Consider the following 16,892-nt stretch of genomic DNA (forward strand, 5'->3'; position numbering starts at 1 on the left):
GTATAACCACTATTGTTCAGTCACTAATATGACATATAATTCGCCACATGAAATGTTTACTCCTAGTACTATCATAACCACACAATGTTTTTATACATTGCTGCGACACTAGTCATTGTTTTTTTCCTTCTGCAGCAATGCATTATTGTACCAAAAATGGCAATACTATTGTTCAACAACATTAAATAAAAACGTAATAGCAATGTTATTATTCAGCCTAGACATTACCAGTAAAAAAAACCATAACACTACTATTTTCAACAAAACTTGACATCATATAAAATCCTATTTACATTTTACACAGATGAGGCGTTTACTCCCAACACATTTACCACACACTGGCTTTCTGCACAATTTGCCATTGTTTTGTTCTTTCTGCAGTTGCCACACTTCTTTCGCGATTTTTCTGTTTCTTCATCGCCGTTGCTAACAATATGTGGCTTGGTATTCTTGTTAGCCAGGTAAGCCGCTCGTAGCTCTTCGCACAGCTCCAGGATAAATTTTCTTCTTTTGATTTTCCTTCCAGTTACTTCTTTGTACAGGATCCATGCATTGATACACGCCAAATCTAACACATTGTAAAAAACATGAACCGGCCAACGTCTTGATCCTGATTTGACAGAATATTTCCGCGCCATTTGGTCCAGAACATCAACGCCAAATTTAGTGGCATTGTAGTATTGGATGGTTTCTGGAGTCTTCTTTGCATTGTCAGCAATGCTCACATTTGGATGGAGTGAGCTCATGAGGATCACATTTTTACTGACTTTCCCCTGATACACTGTAAGAGTTGTGTCCTTGTTCCTGTACACATATGTTGTATGCAACTGTTGTTTGCAATTTTTAGCAGTAGGTGGCACCTCCTTCCTAGAGCGATTTACAGTGCCGACTAAACTGGTTTTCTTGTCCTTCAGTGCATGGCAGAGTTCTAGAGAAGTGAAGAAGTTGTCTGTCGTTACATTTATGCCGCTCAGCAAATATGGTTCCAATAGGCGTAGAACTATGTAGGTGCCCAGTAGCTGATCACGGGGTCGGTCATCTTCTTTTCCAAGATACGGGAACCCGTTGAATAGATATTTAGAGTCGACATCTGATGCCAGCCAGAATTTGATTCCAAATTTATCGGGCTTATTGGCCATGTATTGCGTGAATGGGCACCTAGCTTTTGTTGGGAAAAGCTGCTCATCCACTGTGATATTTATACCAGGCTTGTAGCATGCAATGCTATTTTGTATAAAGCCATTCCACACATGTGACACTAGTGCAAACTTATCAGTCCGTAAACGTTCACTACGTGTAACTCGATCATCAAAGCGGAGAAATCGCATTATTTCGCAAAATCTATTTCGCGACATGGTTTGCGTAAAGAATGTTGGTCCCCAGATGCTTGACCATAGTGCAGATAGCTCCAGACCTTTTGCTGCATAAGCCCCTCGAGCATAAATTATTGATATGAAAGCTTCAAGTTCTACGAGTGTGATGGTCCATGCATTATCGTGTAATTTTCTGCAGGCTTCATTCTCAGTAGATGTCTTGATATGTAGAAGGATGTCTAGAGTCAGCAACAGTCTCCACGCACTTAGCGGAGAATTATCCTTGATCTGTCGCTTAGCATGAAGTGTAGGGCCATTATTTTCTTTTACTACATTTTGAGCTCCTCGTCTACCAGGAAGGATGTTCCCAAAGTCAATCACCTCCCACTCTGTTCCATCCCTAGAAACCTCAATGTCACCGACAGCAGGCCCTACATGTACACACGGCACAGAACCTTCAGGCTGCATCCCTCGAACGAGTAACGATTCTGTCCCGGTACCTCTCAATACAGTCGCCGATTCAGGTGGCATCTTTTTCAGTGAATAACACTTTGTTGGTTTCACACGTTGAATTGTTTTGCACCTACTGCTACTTCTACTGCGGTTAGCCCATTGACTACTACACAATACCTGAGCATGATCATCTTGTGGGGCGAATTAAACATCTTCCACTTCCATTTGAGAAGGTTGCTGCTCAGCTACCTGTTCATTTTTTCCTTGTGTTACTGATGTTTTACGGACATCGGCGTCTTGTAGGATTTCCGATTCCACCTCTTCATCAGAATGTCTGTCACTATCGCTGTTCTGAGGTACATATTCTTCACCACTAGACAAATCATTATCACTATTTTCACTGCCTGAGTTTGTTTCACAAATGTCTTGAAAATATTGGAGTGCCTGATCTGTAGTTAGTCTTTGGCGACGATCCATCATACACTGGAACGATTGTACAATGACATAGATATTACCAAAAAACAATTACCTAAGACAACAATCAACTCTCTCTCCACTGCAAATGTAACAGACTAAAACTAAAAACATTTCACGACCGGTCCTCCAAAATTGATGAAAAAATATAACAAATCTCAAGCGGAGGAGTAACTGGAAACTAGTAACACAGAAACTGTAGATAGAGGAAGATAACTACTTGCTTTGTAATGTCAGAAAACGGCAACACACTGTAAGACGATATGATAATTATTATCTTTGTATATAATATGTCTCACTAGTGAGAGGAAAGGCGGAGTCAGATAAAAATATCACAGGCCCTACGGAATGACGCTGCATGACCATGTACTGAGAGAGCAATTGTTTCCTTCACAGATAATCCACACCAAATATCCTTTGGACACATTATTCATCCATAAAAAGAGTATTTTTTCTTAACAAGACATTACTAAAAATACTTATTTACTAATATATACTTCTGTGGCATTTATTAATCACAAACTGAATACTTTTCTTCAGAGGTCAGTTTGACCCCTGTCGGTTGTTCTAGGTAAAATTGGACAAAAATATTGTAATTAAATAGTTTCTGCATAAAACCTGAGTAAATCGAAGTTCAAAAATTGTTAACAACATAATTTTAGGAAAAGTCACGAAAGGTCTGTTAATTTGAATCAGATATATAGATTTGGCATCATTTAAAAATATCGTAAGGGGTCAAAATGACCCCCTTGGTAGTTCTAGTGTTAAGGGGAGCAAATTCTGTGATATTACATCTCACATAATTGAATATTTGATTTTGTTTCTCCCAACCATAAATGATAATTCTTTGTAAAATAACATTTATATTAATTGCTCTATGCAATAGTGCTTTGACTTTATGATGTAAAGGAAAAAGACTATCTGTTGATTGGAATTATTTATTGTAAGAAAATTTTATTAATGGTAGAACGTTTTAATATCAGAAGTGTAAGGAAATGAATTACTGTTCCTAAGCCATCAAGGTAATGAAATGAAATATTATTCAAAAGTACTGACAACGTAATTAAATATAAATTCACGTCAAGAAATTGTGAAATACAATAATAGTTAGCTACAATGTGATATATGAAACTACCTGGAACTCAATATATGTTGAAGTTAGTCAACTAACTATGTTTGAAGAAGTTGAGCTACAAAGACTTTTAATTCAAATTCGACAGGGAACTTCGAGAAGTAACTGATAAACTTTGAATTACACCAATTTAACTGCGCTATACAAGAGATGGTACTACAATTGTCTTTGAAGAGAAGTCGCCGCGATCGTCTGGAACCAGTCTGCAATGCAAAGAACACGCCCGACGAGGACTGCTGCTGACGATTCCACTTTCTTCCATCGTGCTGTGAGCTGTTTCAACTCAGCTTGTACTACGACACATCCTATTGTACGTGACGTTTGAACAGCTTCGTACAAAATCGTCGATATATACTTTGATTAATTTATTGTCCAATTTTATGTATCATTGAACGGTATGTACTCAACTTAGTGTATTGTGCATGTAAATGTTTACTTCGAAAGTGTTTATGTAATTTTGCGATATTCCAAATTCCATCTCCACACATTGATATTATTCCTTCCCATATTATTTAATATTTACTTGTCTTGTATTAACTTAAATTTCCTTGTTGAATGCTTTGTTTAATCAATTTTAGTATCAATTTTCAGTTCATTTCTGTACTAAATACAAGCCTATTAGAGTACCCTAGAGAGAAAGAGATTCTTGGAATTGCTTTACTCACACTGAGCTTAGTCAGAATAATATTGTTTGACTTAATTATATTGTTACGATCGCGCTTGGCTGCAGTGCTTGGCATCGCCGTGCTCGTTCGGCCTGTCTGCGCCCCCCTTCCACCTGCATCCTCTCCCTGGTATCTCGTGTCATACTGTCTCGCAACATCCTGACCGTCGCAGCGCGCACCTGCCTCAGATCGAGTTACTTAAAAGAGGCCGCACTGCGGAATAAAATGACTCAGACGCCTTTATCTGCGTTCTTAGAGCAGCCACCGCGTCCTTCGAGGACTCACGATGCGTTTCTGGGCATTTCGACGGCGAAGGTCGCGTGATATCTCGGAGACATGCCCGATTGTTCTGGATGGGAACCCAAGGGCTATTTAAGGAGGTTGGGCCGACCTTCGAGTCAGAGAGAGAGTCTGAGTGGGGAGTTCTCCCGCGGCGGAGTTTCCGGGCGATAGTGCCGCAGGTGCGGCAGAGTGGCGAAGTCCTTGGACGAAGGTTCCAGGGCAGGGAGTGAGAGTTCAGTGGGGAGTTCTCCCGCGGCAGAGTTTCCGGGCGATAGTGCCGCGGGTGCGGCAGAGTGGCGAAGTCCTTGGACGAAGGTTCCAGGGCAGGGAGTGAGTTCAGTGGAGTCGGGAGTTTCCGGGCGATAGAGTCGCGGGCGCGGCGGAGTCCCGAGTGAAGTTGCGGGCGAGTCGTCGTGTGGGATCTCGGCGAAGGGTGTGATGGCGGCGGCGGAGTGTGGCGACGGAGTTCCGCGGCGGAGACCCACGAGGGGTGCTGCGGTCAGAGTTGCGCCAGAAGTGCGGCCCAGCGAGGTGTGTGAAACGAGTGACTGGGGAATTGACATTTCTTTAAGTGTAGTTAATTATTTGCCATCTTAGAAGATTATTTGTAAGTGACAAGTAGTGGTAATAAATAAAACTGTGTGTGTGAAATAAAATCTATTAATTGGGCTATCCTTTACGAACCCCCGTGGAAAATCGTAACAATATGATATATATCTATTAACCTACTCACTTGTATCACTAACTGAAACTGGCTAATCTCCACCGATGAAAATCTGAATATCAAATCTCATATTATTATCTTAAAAGGTTATGTAAATAAGCATTTATGTATTAAGATATTGCTGATCGACTATGATGCAGGAATTTGTATTCATATGGTTGTAATGAAACCTGGCCAGATAGTTGTTAAAAATATAGATCTGACAAAGTTAATATTTAAATTTCATGGTAGATTTGGCTGGACAGGTTAGTGATATAAAGTTTATGAAGGTTAATTGGCGCCCTAGAATCCGGAAGTAATTTATTACCCTATACTCAAATCTTAATATTCAGAGTACATTTAAATAGGTATTGCATTAAACCGACCAAGTATAAGTTAGAAGTAGGTGTTGGTTTCTATGAACTTTGACACAAATTGAAGGTGCAGAGTTCCATATGCTTTTTCATGTTTTTGTTCAAGTAGATCTTACAGCTTTATTATTGTTTGATTTTCTTGTGGTTTTGATACTGCCATTAAGTGTGTTAAGGTTTTTTTCTCTTAACTTAGTCTTATTTTCTTTATTTTTCTTTTAAGTAACCAGTAAAGGTTATTGCGACCTGAGGTAGTCTGTTGGAGTTGAGAAATGTTTAATTACATTTATTTAGGTTATTTAGGTTCATACGAAACACCACCACCCGCACTACTGTCGGACCTGCCTGTTAGCTTCAGCTATGGGTAGTCAGGAGCGTCCATTGGCTCTGTCCACAAACACAAGCACTTCCCTCCTCCTGACCAGATTCTCTCGCTGTGAGATGCTTTACCATGTTTCGCTATGAACCCATATAGACATTTGGTGGTTTGCGTTAAAGCTACCTGGTGAAGGCATCTGAATAGTTATTTGCAGGTTAAAGCCATAAGAGATTGCACAAAATTTGGTGCAGGCACTCGGGTTCTGCTTTGCGAGGAGTTCGGCATGGTTCTTGACGATAAAATTATTTTATAATTATTAATATTATTATTACTGTTGTGCACTGGCCACGCTTGCCAGAGCAGTAGTGAGGTGATGGACCAGAGATTAAGTATTTTTAATGTGATTTCTGTGTTGTGGTACGTTGTAGGATTAGGTGATGCTTTTTCTTTCTTGTCTTGGGAGTAGTAAAACAACAGTTGAAATGCAGTTTAGTTGCAGAAATGCACTGCACTTTCGAGTTAAGAAACCTACTGTTAATTTACAAATAGCTGCTTCAAGTAGAAATCTAATAATGATGAGTTAAACAAAGCTGAAAGTAGTTGTAGGTTGAACTCCACACTTGTGGATCTCAGTTTTTTAATGACAGAATAAGGTCAGAAGATATTCCATAGATCCTGGATTTTCCTTTGGAAAAGGTTGTGAGGATGTGTCAGTGAATGTTAAGAATTTTAAGAGAGCTGTGGCAGTGAACAACTGGGATGATAAAAATGCTTTGATCTTTTTACCAAGTTTTCTGTCACAGCTTCTCACTTGTATGATAGTTTACGATCACAGTTGGAAAACCTTAACACATTTTACACTTTTTCGGCTGCCTGAAAGGAGCTTTCGTTTGTGTGGGCAAAACTTAAGATACTATATTTTGAAGAGGTCGTATTTTCGCACAAGCAAAGGTACTGTAGAAAAAATTATTTTTTCCTACCATGAGTAGGTAGAAACATACCATATAAACCCGAAACGGCGAAGGTGTTTATTCACAAAACTGCTTATGAAAACAGGGGTCAGCCTGAAATCAGACCCCAAGAAAAACTCAAGGAGACATAAATACAAAACAAAATAAAGCACAATAGGGCAAATATATGTACTTTATTGACCATAAAACAGCTTTATAATAATCTTACATCATGTTACCATATGTCCTAATAACCTTTATTGTAAACAGTATATTTGGTTTCAGAATAACCAACCTACATATAAAAACTGGTACAGTGGGTTCCATTGCTTATAACTGCCTGCAAGTCTGAAATTGAAAGTACAATACCTACAAATTTTTCTCTATGTTAGCTAAAGGAATGCACCCAATTAATTTTTATTTCTAATGTTGATGTGCTTGTTTGCACTCCAAAATATTTTCCTTCTAACATTAACCTTAATCTTATGTTAGTTACTTTGCATGAAATGGAATTTTATGTTTTAGTTTTCCCTAGGATTTACAATTTTCTATCTGCTATTTATGATTGTGTCAAAAAAAGGTGACCAAGTAACCCATCCCCAGCATATATGAGCCATTTTTTACACAAAGATTGTGCTCATTTGTATCTGGCACAAAATAAGACAAGTTTTAAATACAAATATAGATTTATTTTAATAGCAGACATATTATACAAAGGAGAGATACCCAAAAAAAAGCATAATGGACCACCAAAGTTCATTAAAACGACCATAAACACAGTGTATTTGTCGTGGAACGGCAAGAAGGGTGGTGAAGGGAGGTGAAGGGAACACAGGGAGAAGAGTGTGCAGTGTGTGCCGTGCTGAAGTAAAAGGAGGAATTTTTTTTTGTTCTATAAAGCATTCATTTTTTTTAACTCACGAGGGATGTCAACCCAAGGTGATACAAAATTGCCTGAGCTGTTCCGAAAGTACTGCTAGGGTAAGTTAAAAGTGATAAGGTAGAAGGTGCAGGTGTGATGCCACATATTTTTTCTGTTTCATCAGATCCTATGTCACGCAGTATGACACCAGCAACAAGCGTTTGCTCACACAGACGTTAACTGTCTGCCTTGTTACATGGAACAGGGAAAAAAAAAACTGCCAAGTATTGATTGTCTTAAAGAGGAAAGCATTACCAACACAACAAAACAGTCCTGAAATTATCTACGAATTCATAGCTTTTCCCCAATTTTCACGGATGGTAGACAAACAGTATATATTTAGAGTAGTTGCATGGTTATCCATCTCTGGATTCAAATTTAAAAAAATGTGTGCATGTAGTCCTTGTGAAACTTCTTGCCTATTAGTTATAGCGATAAATTACTAACTTTTTTTTTAATATAACAAGAGATAATCAAGAATAGTAAGGACGTGGGTATGTTCCAAAATAAAATAACTCTTTTCCAAACCAATTAATAAATTGTAGATTCTTTGAATAAAAAAAAAACACACTAAAATATTTTTTTCATACATTTAAAACAAAATTTGATTTTAAATAATTCTTAAAATTAAAAATTGCTGATAATTAGGTAGTTTATGCAGCTTATCTAACTTTCCAAATTGACATGTGTAATCTGAGGTCGATATCTGGCATGTGAAAGTGACAACATGGCATACGATCAGGACCTAGCTCAATGCTAGTACTTTGTTGAGCCACAGTCATCCACAGCTACACTCTGATCGAGAAAAATTCTTGCCCTTTACTTGAACTTAACAAATTTACACACTCGTAGGCCCATAACTATAATAGGGTGTATGATTTAGTTAATCAAATAATAATTTGTGACAAATAATTACACACATCAAACTAAAGCGTGAAAGGCATTATACCAGCAGAAATATTTAATTACACACAGCTAAAATATACTCATATAACACTGTTTAGTAATATTAACTTACACAAGTAATTAAATTAATAATATATACAAGAAAAATCAATATTTTCTTGTGAATATGGCCTGTGGCGCGGTGCACAACAATAAGCTCAAACCCCGCTGTGTTGCCCTCTGCCCAAATACTCCCTAACGTCGGGGTGGCGGGTCCCTACCGCCATGACCCGCCTATCCATGCAGCATGGCACGCCGCCATGTGGAGCCCGCTCAAGGCTGCTCCAGCGATCACCAGCCGCACCAACGGCCCCGGAGTGGGGATAGTGCGACGTCCACCCCCAAGAAACATGAAAGTACGCAAGAGAGTAAGAGCGCAAGTCTGCTGCATCATTTCTACCTGTCCCTGCCGTCTCTTCTATCAGTTCCCCCACCACATACCTAGCTATTCCCCTCAAGTGATCGGAATTTTTATAATGCTCAAAAACTGTTACCCCCCCGCAAAGAAGTTTCACTTAAAAAAATATACTAATGAGTGAATATTTGCAAAGTGACACACATAATGTCCCTAGGTAAATACTGTGCTTGTTATAAGTACTAAAACATTCTTCCAATTTTGATTTGTATTTGAAACCATGATTAATCTTATCATTATTAAATTTATTTTACAAGTAAATTTTTTTAAATAATTAATGTTTTTATGTCAAAATGTCAGTTCCGTGGCATGTCCCTTCTGCAAGTGGTTTTATTTAAATTCATCTTATTGTATATATATTAATGTTACAAATTTTAGTCTGATTTCATAATATTTACAATTTTACAAACCATACTATAAAAAACCAGCATGTTTAATTTTTTTTCCTAATAATTAAATCTTGTCCCCAAGTGTTTTGTGTCAGTCCCATGGCTAATCGTTTAGTTACAGTTATTTATAATAGATGGCAGTTAAAAGCCATCTGCATATGCTCAGGCTTGTACCACAAATATTTGTTGGAAGCCATGTTGTTATTTTTCTTTCAGGTGAGTACATGTGTGTGTATGTTAGTGGTATTGTGTGTGGAATTTGTGTTGTAACCAACAAGGTGGTCAGTCCCAAGCTGGCTGTGAAATCTTTTTACGGAAAGATAACTTCATGGTTTTATTTATTTTACTTTCCAGGTAAGTACACCTACAGATGACCCAAGAATATCCTAGGTATTCCATTTCTCTGATTAACAGTGCCAATTTAACCTCAAAATTGTCAGTCCCGTGGTGTCAGTCCCGTGCCTAGCAAGACGACACGGAACTGACATATTTTCCATGGGACTGACATTTTCCATGAAAAATTCAATTAAAGCCACACTGGGTGGATAACATAACCTTAAATATAATGACAGATTAATTTGTTTTATTATGATGTATTCATCATGTTAAAAAAAATGCTTTACTTATTTGTACATTTCAAGATTCTTATGTGGCAACAATGAGAATTATAAAATATAATGTAGGCTTCAATTGGCCTTTGAAATCATATTTTAAGCTAGGATGATCTAAAACTTCTTTTAATATTTTTTTATTACATTGGCTATGTTATTCATTGTTTGACACAATTTTTTTTGTTTGTTTAGATATGTTACTGGAATAATGGCCCCAAAGAAGGGAAATGAAGAGAGGCTGTCTAGAAAGAGAGAAAAGGAGAGAGAACACAGAAATAGAATCAGGTAAGCTTCTTAGAAAAGAGAAGAGCAACGGCAAAAAGAAAGGCAAAAATACTTGAGGCAGAAAGAGCAGAAGTTACGAAGACCGATAACAGAGTTGAATCCTAGAGAGCAGCGTGCAAAAAGAAGACAGTGGAAAGCCTACCAACAAAGTTCAAGATTAAGAAAAAAACAATCTGTTAAGGAAAATGAATTTTTAGAAGCACACACACCTACAAATTCAGAAAATGAAATTCAACCTCAAAACTGTTCAAGATCCGATTCTGTCAAGCGGCAACGTAACAAAAATAAAATCAAAAGACATAGAGAAAGACAATCCTTAAAGAAGAAGATTAGCACTCTCAAAAAAACTTAGACAAATATAAGAGGCGATACAAATTTTTACAAAAAAAGAAAACCTGCATAGTGAAAACACTTCAACACCAAAAACCCGTGTGAAAAATCTTTTAAGAAAGTCAAAGCCATGTTGTCAAAAGGCAGAAGTAGTCAAGAAACTTGTTTTAGGTTAAGTAATGAAGGATCATTTATCAAAAATATACAAAGATCTAAAGTCTAATAAAGAGAGATAGGTTTTTAAGAAAACTATGGCTGGAAAGATTTTGAAGAAATACCGTTTACAATCAGCTTGCGCAAGAGTTTTTAGATACAGGAGGAATAAGCCATCATTTGAAACAAGAAATATTTTGAAGTATGAGTACAAAGATAAAATGCTTACATCCATGAGAAGAAAAATAGCAGAATTCCTTCAAGAAGATATTAGCAGTAGAATATGCCCTGGCAAGAAAGATTTCATCACACGGAAAAACGTTAGAAAACAAAAGCGTTATCTAACAGATACTCTAAAGAATCTACATCAGCAATTTTTGAAGAAGTACCCGGAAACAAAAGCTAGCTATAGTTTTTTTTGTCTAAACCGCCCTTTTTGGGTGCTCCCACTGAAGGTAGAGGAAAGAGATACATGTGCATGTGCTGTACATGCAAACATGAAACTGATTGTAGAGGCTTTGCATTTAAATGGCATGATCTCTGAACAAACAACTTCTGATGTTATCAAAATTTTTTTTGCTGTTCTTACAAAAATGAAGAGTGTTTGCTGCGTGACTGTAAGAACTGTCTAGAATTTGGAATAATGTATAATGAGTTTGAAGGCAACCAGCCAGTAAAATTTCAACAGTGGGTACGTGGGAAAGTGCACTACATAGATAAAAAGACAAAAGAAGTGAAGACAGCCGTAAAAGTAACAAAACAGGGTAAGGAATCAACACTACTGAATATTGTGAGTACGTACGAAGAGTAGCTTTCTCGATTTCTACAGCACGAAGGTACTATTCTCCACCAGTTCAACGCCATGTCTCAACTGAAAGATAATTTGACAGATCACGAAATCATCGTACATTGCGACTTTAGTGAAAACTATAATTTAAAGTTTGCAGAAGAAATCCAATCATTCCATTTTGGTGGTGCACGGCAACAAATATCAATGCACACTGTTGTTGTTTACAGAAAGTCCTCCGAAACACTAGAAACAAAATGTTTCTGCACAGTATCATGCTCTCTGCAACACAATGCTCCAGCAATATGGGCTCATCTGTTTCCAGTGATGAATGTTGTTGTTCCAGATAGTATTCACACTGTACATTTTCTTAGCGATAGTCCATCTGGCCAGTACAGAAACAAATCAATGTTTTTGTTTCTAGCCAATCACATAGGAAATCGTTTTACAGGTGCTACAAATGTTACATGGAACTATCAGGAAGCAGGCGCACCTGATGGAATTGGAGGTGTGTGCAAACGCACAGCAGACAGGATTGTGGCTCAAGGAAGGGATTTGCCCAACATAGATACTTTGGTCGATGTTCTTCAAGAGCATTGTCTGGGAGTCAAAATTTTTTCAGTTTCCGAAACAGAGATCACAAAGATTTCTGATGTGATTGAAAAAGGGAAAGTTTTGCCGTTTAAGGGAACACTGAAAGTTCACCAGGTGAAAGCAACCAATAATCCAAACCGGCTTAGTCTGCGAAGACTATCATGTTTCAATTGTTCAGATAAGTGCGGTCATTATGAGATTGGTACACTGACGTATGAAGATTCACCAACATCAGGTCTTGATAGTGAGGAAGAGCTGGGTATGATTTCCAGCTACAGCAGCTCGCAAATTCAATACGAGGACGTGTATACCGATACTGAAACTTTATGCACAGACACTTCTGAAAATGATTTTTCAAGTGTTACTACAGGAATGTATGTGTTAGTAGAAGTTCTCCAGGTTCATACAAATAAGAAGAAACAAGAATATAGTAATAAGAAGTACATGTACGCAGCACTTTGTCAATCCAGAGTTGATGAAGATGATGAAATAAAAGTTGTATTTCTTAAACTTGTATCAAAAAATGAAAATGTGTTTCTCATCGATGACACTGACGTATCATACATTAATACAGAGAATGTTCTTCCCCAGCCATGTCTTCTTGTTAAAGGGAACAGACTTTATTATAAGTTTCCTTCTTTTGTTGAAGTGCACGAGCGTCAGTGACTTAATGAATGTTGTACCAAAATTCCGTTTTCCAAAGCATTTATTATTTCTTTGTCACCTGCATAATAATGAATATGAGTTTTCCAAGTTTAGTATCATTTGCTGTATATTTTCTAAGGTTTGTGCCACATCTTTGTACTTTAGCCAGTCAATTTGACTTGGTTTTCTTTTAAATTCATAAAAGAAAATGTTTTTTTGTTTGTTCTTGTTGCATAGAAGTAATTAAATGTAATATGTTAGCATATAATTTCGTAAACAACTACTTTGGAGACATTGAGCCATTACTGTCTATATTTTCAAAGTTAGATATCAGTCCCGTGCCAACCTGTGTCAGTTCCATGGCTGAGTATTTTTGTTTTTAATTTATGAAAACCAAGGAAATGAATATTATGTTGGTTACTTCAAGCTACAAAATAATCAGTTTTATCTTTCCACAATAAATGCATAAAAAAACTATTTTTTAATTTTTTTTTTATCTTGGACAAATGCAGGTCTCAAATGTGTCACTTTGCAAATATTCACCCTAATCTTATTTGCAATAGTTTATTGTGTATCTATTATAATATTTTCCTACTAATTTAAGTATTTCACCAAATGTTATTAAAAAACAGTATGTATTGTTTATATGTTCCTACTTGAGGACTATAAACACATAAATTATATACCTATCTTTGTGATGACCTTATGTCTGATAACAGTTATCAGTATTCTTTCCGATGATAGACTATCAGGGGATAAAAGAAGATGGCAGGTATAGGTTACAAAATTTTGAAGATGCTTGGAAGATACTTTTGAAGTTTTTGTTTGTAGGCTACAGTGTATAAGGTTATTGGCACGTAAACAATATGGCATGGTGCACGGCTGTCCTTCTCTGTCTGCTTCCAGTCCTACTTTATTACTTAGGACAGAAAGTGGGAGGGGGAAGGGGGGGGTTACATCCGTCCTGAGGCCACTCCTCACCCATCCTGTTCGGGCTCTATGGTGAGGGGAAATAAAGAAGACTGCACTATCAGCAAACACATTTGCCCTTTTCTGAAATATATACAACTGTCAGTAAACTGATACCATTGCACAACGCAGGACTTACATTTGAGAGAGGAGAAATATAGCATTATATGGCCCAATATTAATGTTTAGTTCAAAATTTGGCAAATAAATAAAATTCTAAAAAAAATTCAGCCATAAACTAATAAATAAGGACTGGGTTATCTTGACGAGCTATGACAATACACTGTGCTAGATAAACCCCAGCAACCGAAGGGATGCTAAACCTCACTCACTCGCACAGTAACTGTGCCATTGATGTTTAAGTAACAGCTTGGGCCATTATCATCTTCGCCGGACTGGGAGAAACAAAAAGGTCACCTCTTACCTGACTTAAAAATACAGGTCACATCACTCTTAAAATAATTATAAGAAACTTGATGACAATTACATAGTCAAGTTTTTCAACATTAGTTCATTAAGCCACTGAGAGGTCTACTAGTAAAATGTAATGTGGCTATTACCGAGGCAGTCAGGCATTGAGCATGCAAGTCTGTGACTGTGGTTAAAGAAGGTATGAAACCAAGACTCACCTGCCACATAGGAGCTGGTTGGACGCCAGCCAGTGGAGTCTCTTCCTCGACCTCCTCCTGCAACACAACCACAGTGGAGAAGACTGCTCTGGTACAAGGAGACAGCAGCTACACACACTTGCAGGCTACTGTACCTTGATGCTGTCCACCTTCACAAACTCCATCTCAACCACTGGCTTTTGTTCCATCTCCTCCTGCAACAAGCAACACCAGTTACAAGCAGTAAACAACACCCCGTGCCAGTAGAGAGATCTGGCAAAACAACATAGCATTTTGTAGCATATACAATTTATACTTGCAATTTAAATGTGATTTTGTGTTATCAATGACTACACATAAATTACTACACTTGAGTTTTATATTAACAAGTGAAGTTCCACGTTAGTATCAATAATTGTTTCTAGCGGAGTAGGGTAGTTTTCCAGTCTTGGAAAGAAAGACGAGAAGCATTACAATCAGGCACCTGCCCGAGAGAAATAATTTTTTTTCATTGTCATTTAAGGGAAAATCCCGCGAACCTAGAAAATTATGTCAAGTGGCATACATGCAGCATACTATTTTCCACAGCCAATCAGGAAGGACCATACCCCGGCATTATGTGTTGCTCCAGAACTGCAAATATTTGCAACGATAAAACACATGAGTGATAGAGGGAACTACTCAAAAATGTTTTTTCCGTGGCTGCAGGTTGTAACGCTGCAAGACTCTGCCCTCCCCAGCCTTTAGGAATGTTAGTTCAAGAAATAAATATTATGTTTCCTCAGTACTGCAATATAGCAGCTGAATATATAGCTTCAGGGTAATAGTGACATAGTTTTTTATACTTGTATTTTAATATAAGAAATATTCTCGTAATTCATTTTGATGTTTAATTATTTTATTCAAAACAGCTTCTTTACTATAATTTTACTGGCTTTCACTTGGTTGGCTGCGTTACTGTTTATGGAAGTGTGCATTTTAATCTTAATCTTCTTTTAAATAGTCTCTTTAAAAATATTAATTTGATTACCTATGTGGTTCATAATGTGATAGTGACATGTTTAGGTCGTGGGGCAATGGGTCTGATAGAAAGAAAAACATGCGGCGACACGGCGGCGCTAAAGTGCCACTTGCCAAGACCTGGCCACTCTCAGCATCGGACACGCTATAGTAATGGAACGCAATGGGCTGTTAGGGCATCCCACACGCCGCCGTGCCACAGGTGTTACACACGGGGACAAACAAAAATCAAGGAATCAATTTAACTTGCATGCCCAGATTTATTTAGAACTTACACACTCCAATACAAGTAAAAAGCTCCAAGGCACGAACCAGTTAAAGTTGCGGTGAGATCCACAGTGGCCACACAGAGCCATTACGTAAACGGTGATCAAAGACTCGTCAAGAGTTGATATAGTAATTATTTAAACAGTCCTCCACCCTACAGTAGCCTCGAGGGTCAACATAAACGAAGCTACTCAGCAGTGCAAGTAAGAGATGATGTCCCTTAGGTGCTCGCATGTTTGCTCTCGGCCGGTCGTGACGATGCTCTCCGCGGGAAACATGGCGTCTTTCACACCAAACGAGATCACCGTTACGTTATCACGATTACGTGCCGAGGGTTAATGAAGGTAAAGACACATAAAACACTAGTAAAAATACTGCACTCCTCTTCTCGCGGCTAGATCGCTTAATAACATATAGTAATTTAAAACTTAGGATTAAAATAAATTCTGGCTTCGGCTGGACTCGGGTCCGCCTTGGGAGAGTTCGGTGCCGTCTTTATTTTGAGTGGAATTATATCTAAAAATTAATAAACAAAACCCTCCTGGCCGATCTGCCGTGGCACAGACCCTTGGGGCAATTATTAGAGGTTTACAATATAACTTATGATTACTTAAAAAGGGACAGAGCACTGATGCTATAGCACCATCTTGCGGGAGTCACACACATCTGTGTACATATTGGCGGTTTGAACAGAGGGTGATGGTGGGAGGAGAAGGGGTCTGAAGTGGCGAGGCACACCGGGCTTAAGGGAGGACTAGCCCTGGACGTCAAGTTCAACTATTTTTATAATCATAAAATCAAAATTATGTAACAAAAATTCTCTGCTTCACCATTGACAAAAGAAAACCAGACATGAGTATGATAACAGCTAAACAGCATTGTTACACACTAACAAAAATTCAAGTGGGGAACATTGCTTTGTTGACTGTTCAAAATGAAATAATAAAAATACACAAACTAAAATTAGTTTTTAATATTTGTATGACTTGAATAACATATTTACTAAGGCATTATATTGTAACCTTGGTGAAATTTAAGGACATTTCAAGCCATTAAAAAATTAAAATTAAATTAAGGACTTTTTAAGGAAATTAAGGATGAATATAAACCAATTATTTTTAACCCTTTTAGTGCCAAAGTCCGATAAATCGGCTTTGCCTTGTTGTGCGAGAATTGCCAGGGCCGAAAAATCGGCCCGATTTTTTTTCCGTTTTCAAGACAGGTTTTTGTTACTAGCAGCGCATTCTACCTGTCTCTAATGAAGTGTCCTACTATCTAGTTCCTTTTTCT

At 37.8% G+C, this 16,892-nt stretch overlaps 2 protein-coding genes across 3 annotated transcripts in view; one reads left to right on the forward strand and one right to left on the reverse strand.

Annotated features, from left to right (window-relative positions):
* LOC134537910 (zinc finger protein 271-like) overlaps positions 1-16,892 on the reverse strand; it is an 85,489-nt gene that overhangs the window by 52,203 nt on the left and 16,394 nt on the right. For both annotated transcript variants that reach the window (XM_063378858.1, XM_063378859.1), the window contains exons 4-5: positions 14,471-14,530; positions 14,337-14,393 (exon numbers count right to left, since the gene is read on the reverse strand). In XM_063378858.1, the coding sequence (XP_063234928.1) occupies positions 14,337-14,393; positions 14,471-14,530 (117 nt within the window). The remainder of the gene's footprint in view (positions 1-14,336; positions 14,394-14,470; positions 14,531-16,892) is intronic.
* On the forward strand, positions 8,283-12,817 carry LOC134537909 (uncharacterized). The gene is made up of 2 exons (XM_063378855.1): positions 8,283-9,687; positions 10,137-12,817. Exon 2 carries the CDS (start codon positions 11,575-11,577, stop codon positions 12,757-12,759), a length of 1,185 nt encoding a protein of 394 aa, XP_063234925.1. The 5' UTR covers positions 8,283-9,687; positions 10,137-11,574; the 3' UTR covers positions 12,760-12,817.

The sequence above is a fragment of the Bacillus rossius genome, chromosome 12, assembly GCF_032445375.1.
Source record: "Bacillus rossius redtenbacheri isolate Brsri chromosome 12, Brsri_v3, whole genome shotgun sequence".
NCBI lineage: Eukaryota > Metazoa > Arthropoda > Insecta > Phasmatodea > Bacillidae > Bacillus > Bacillus rossius.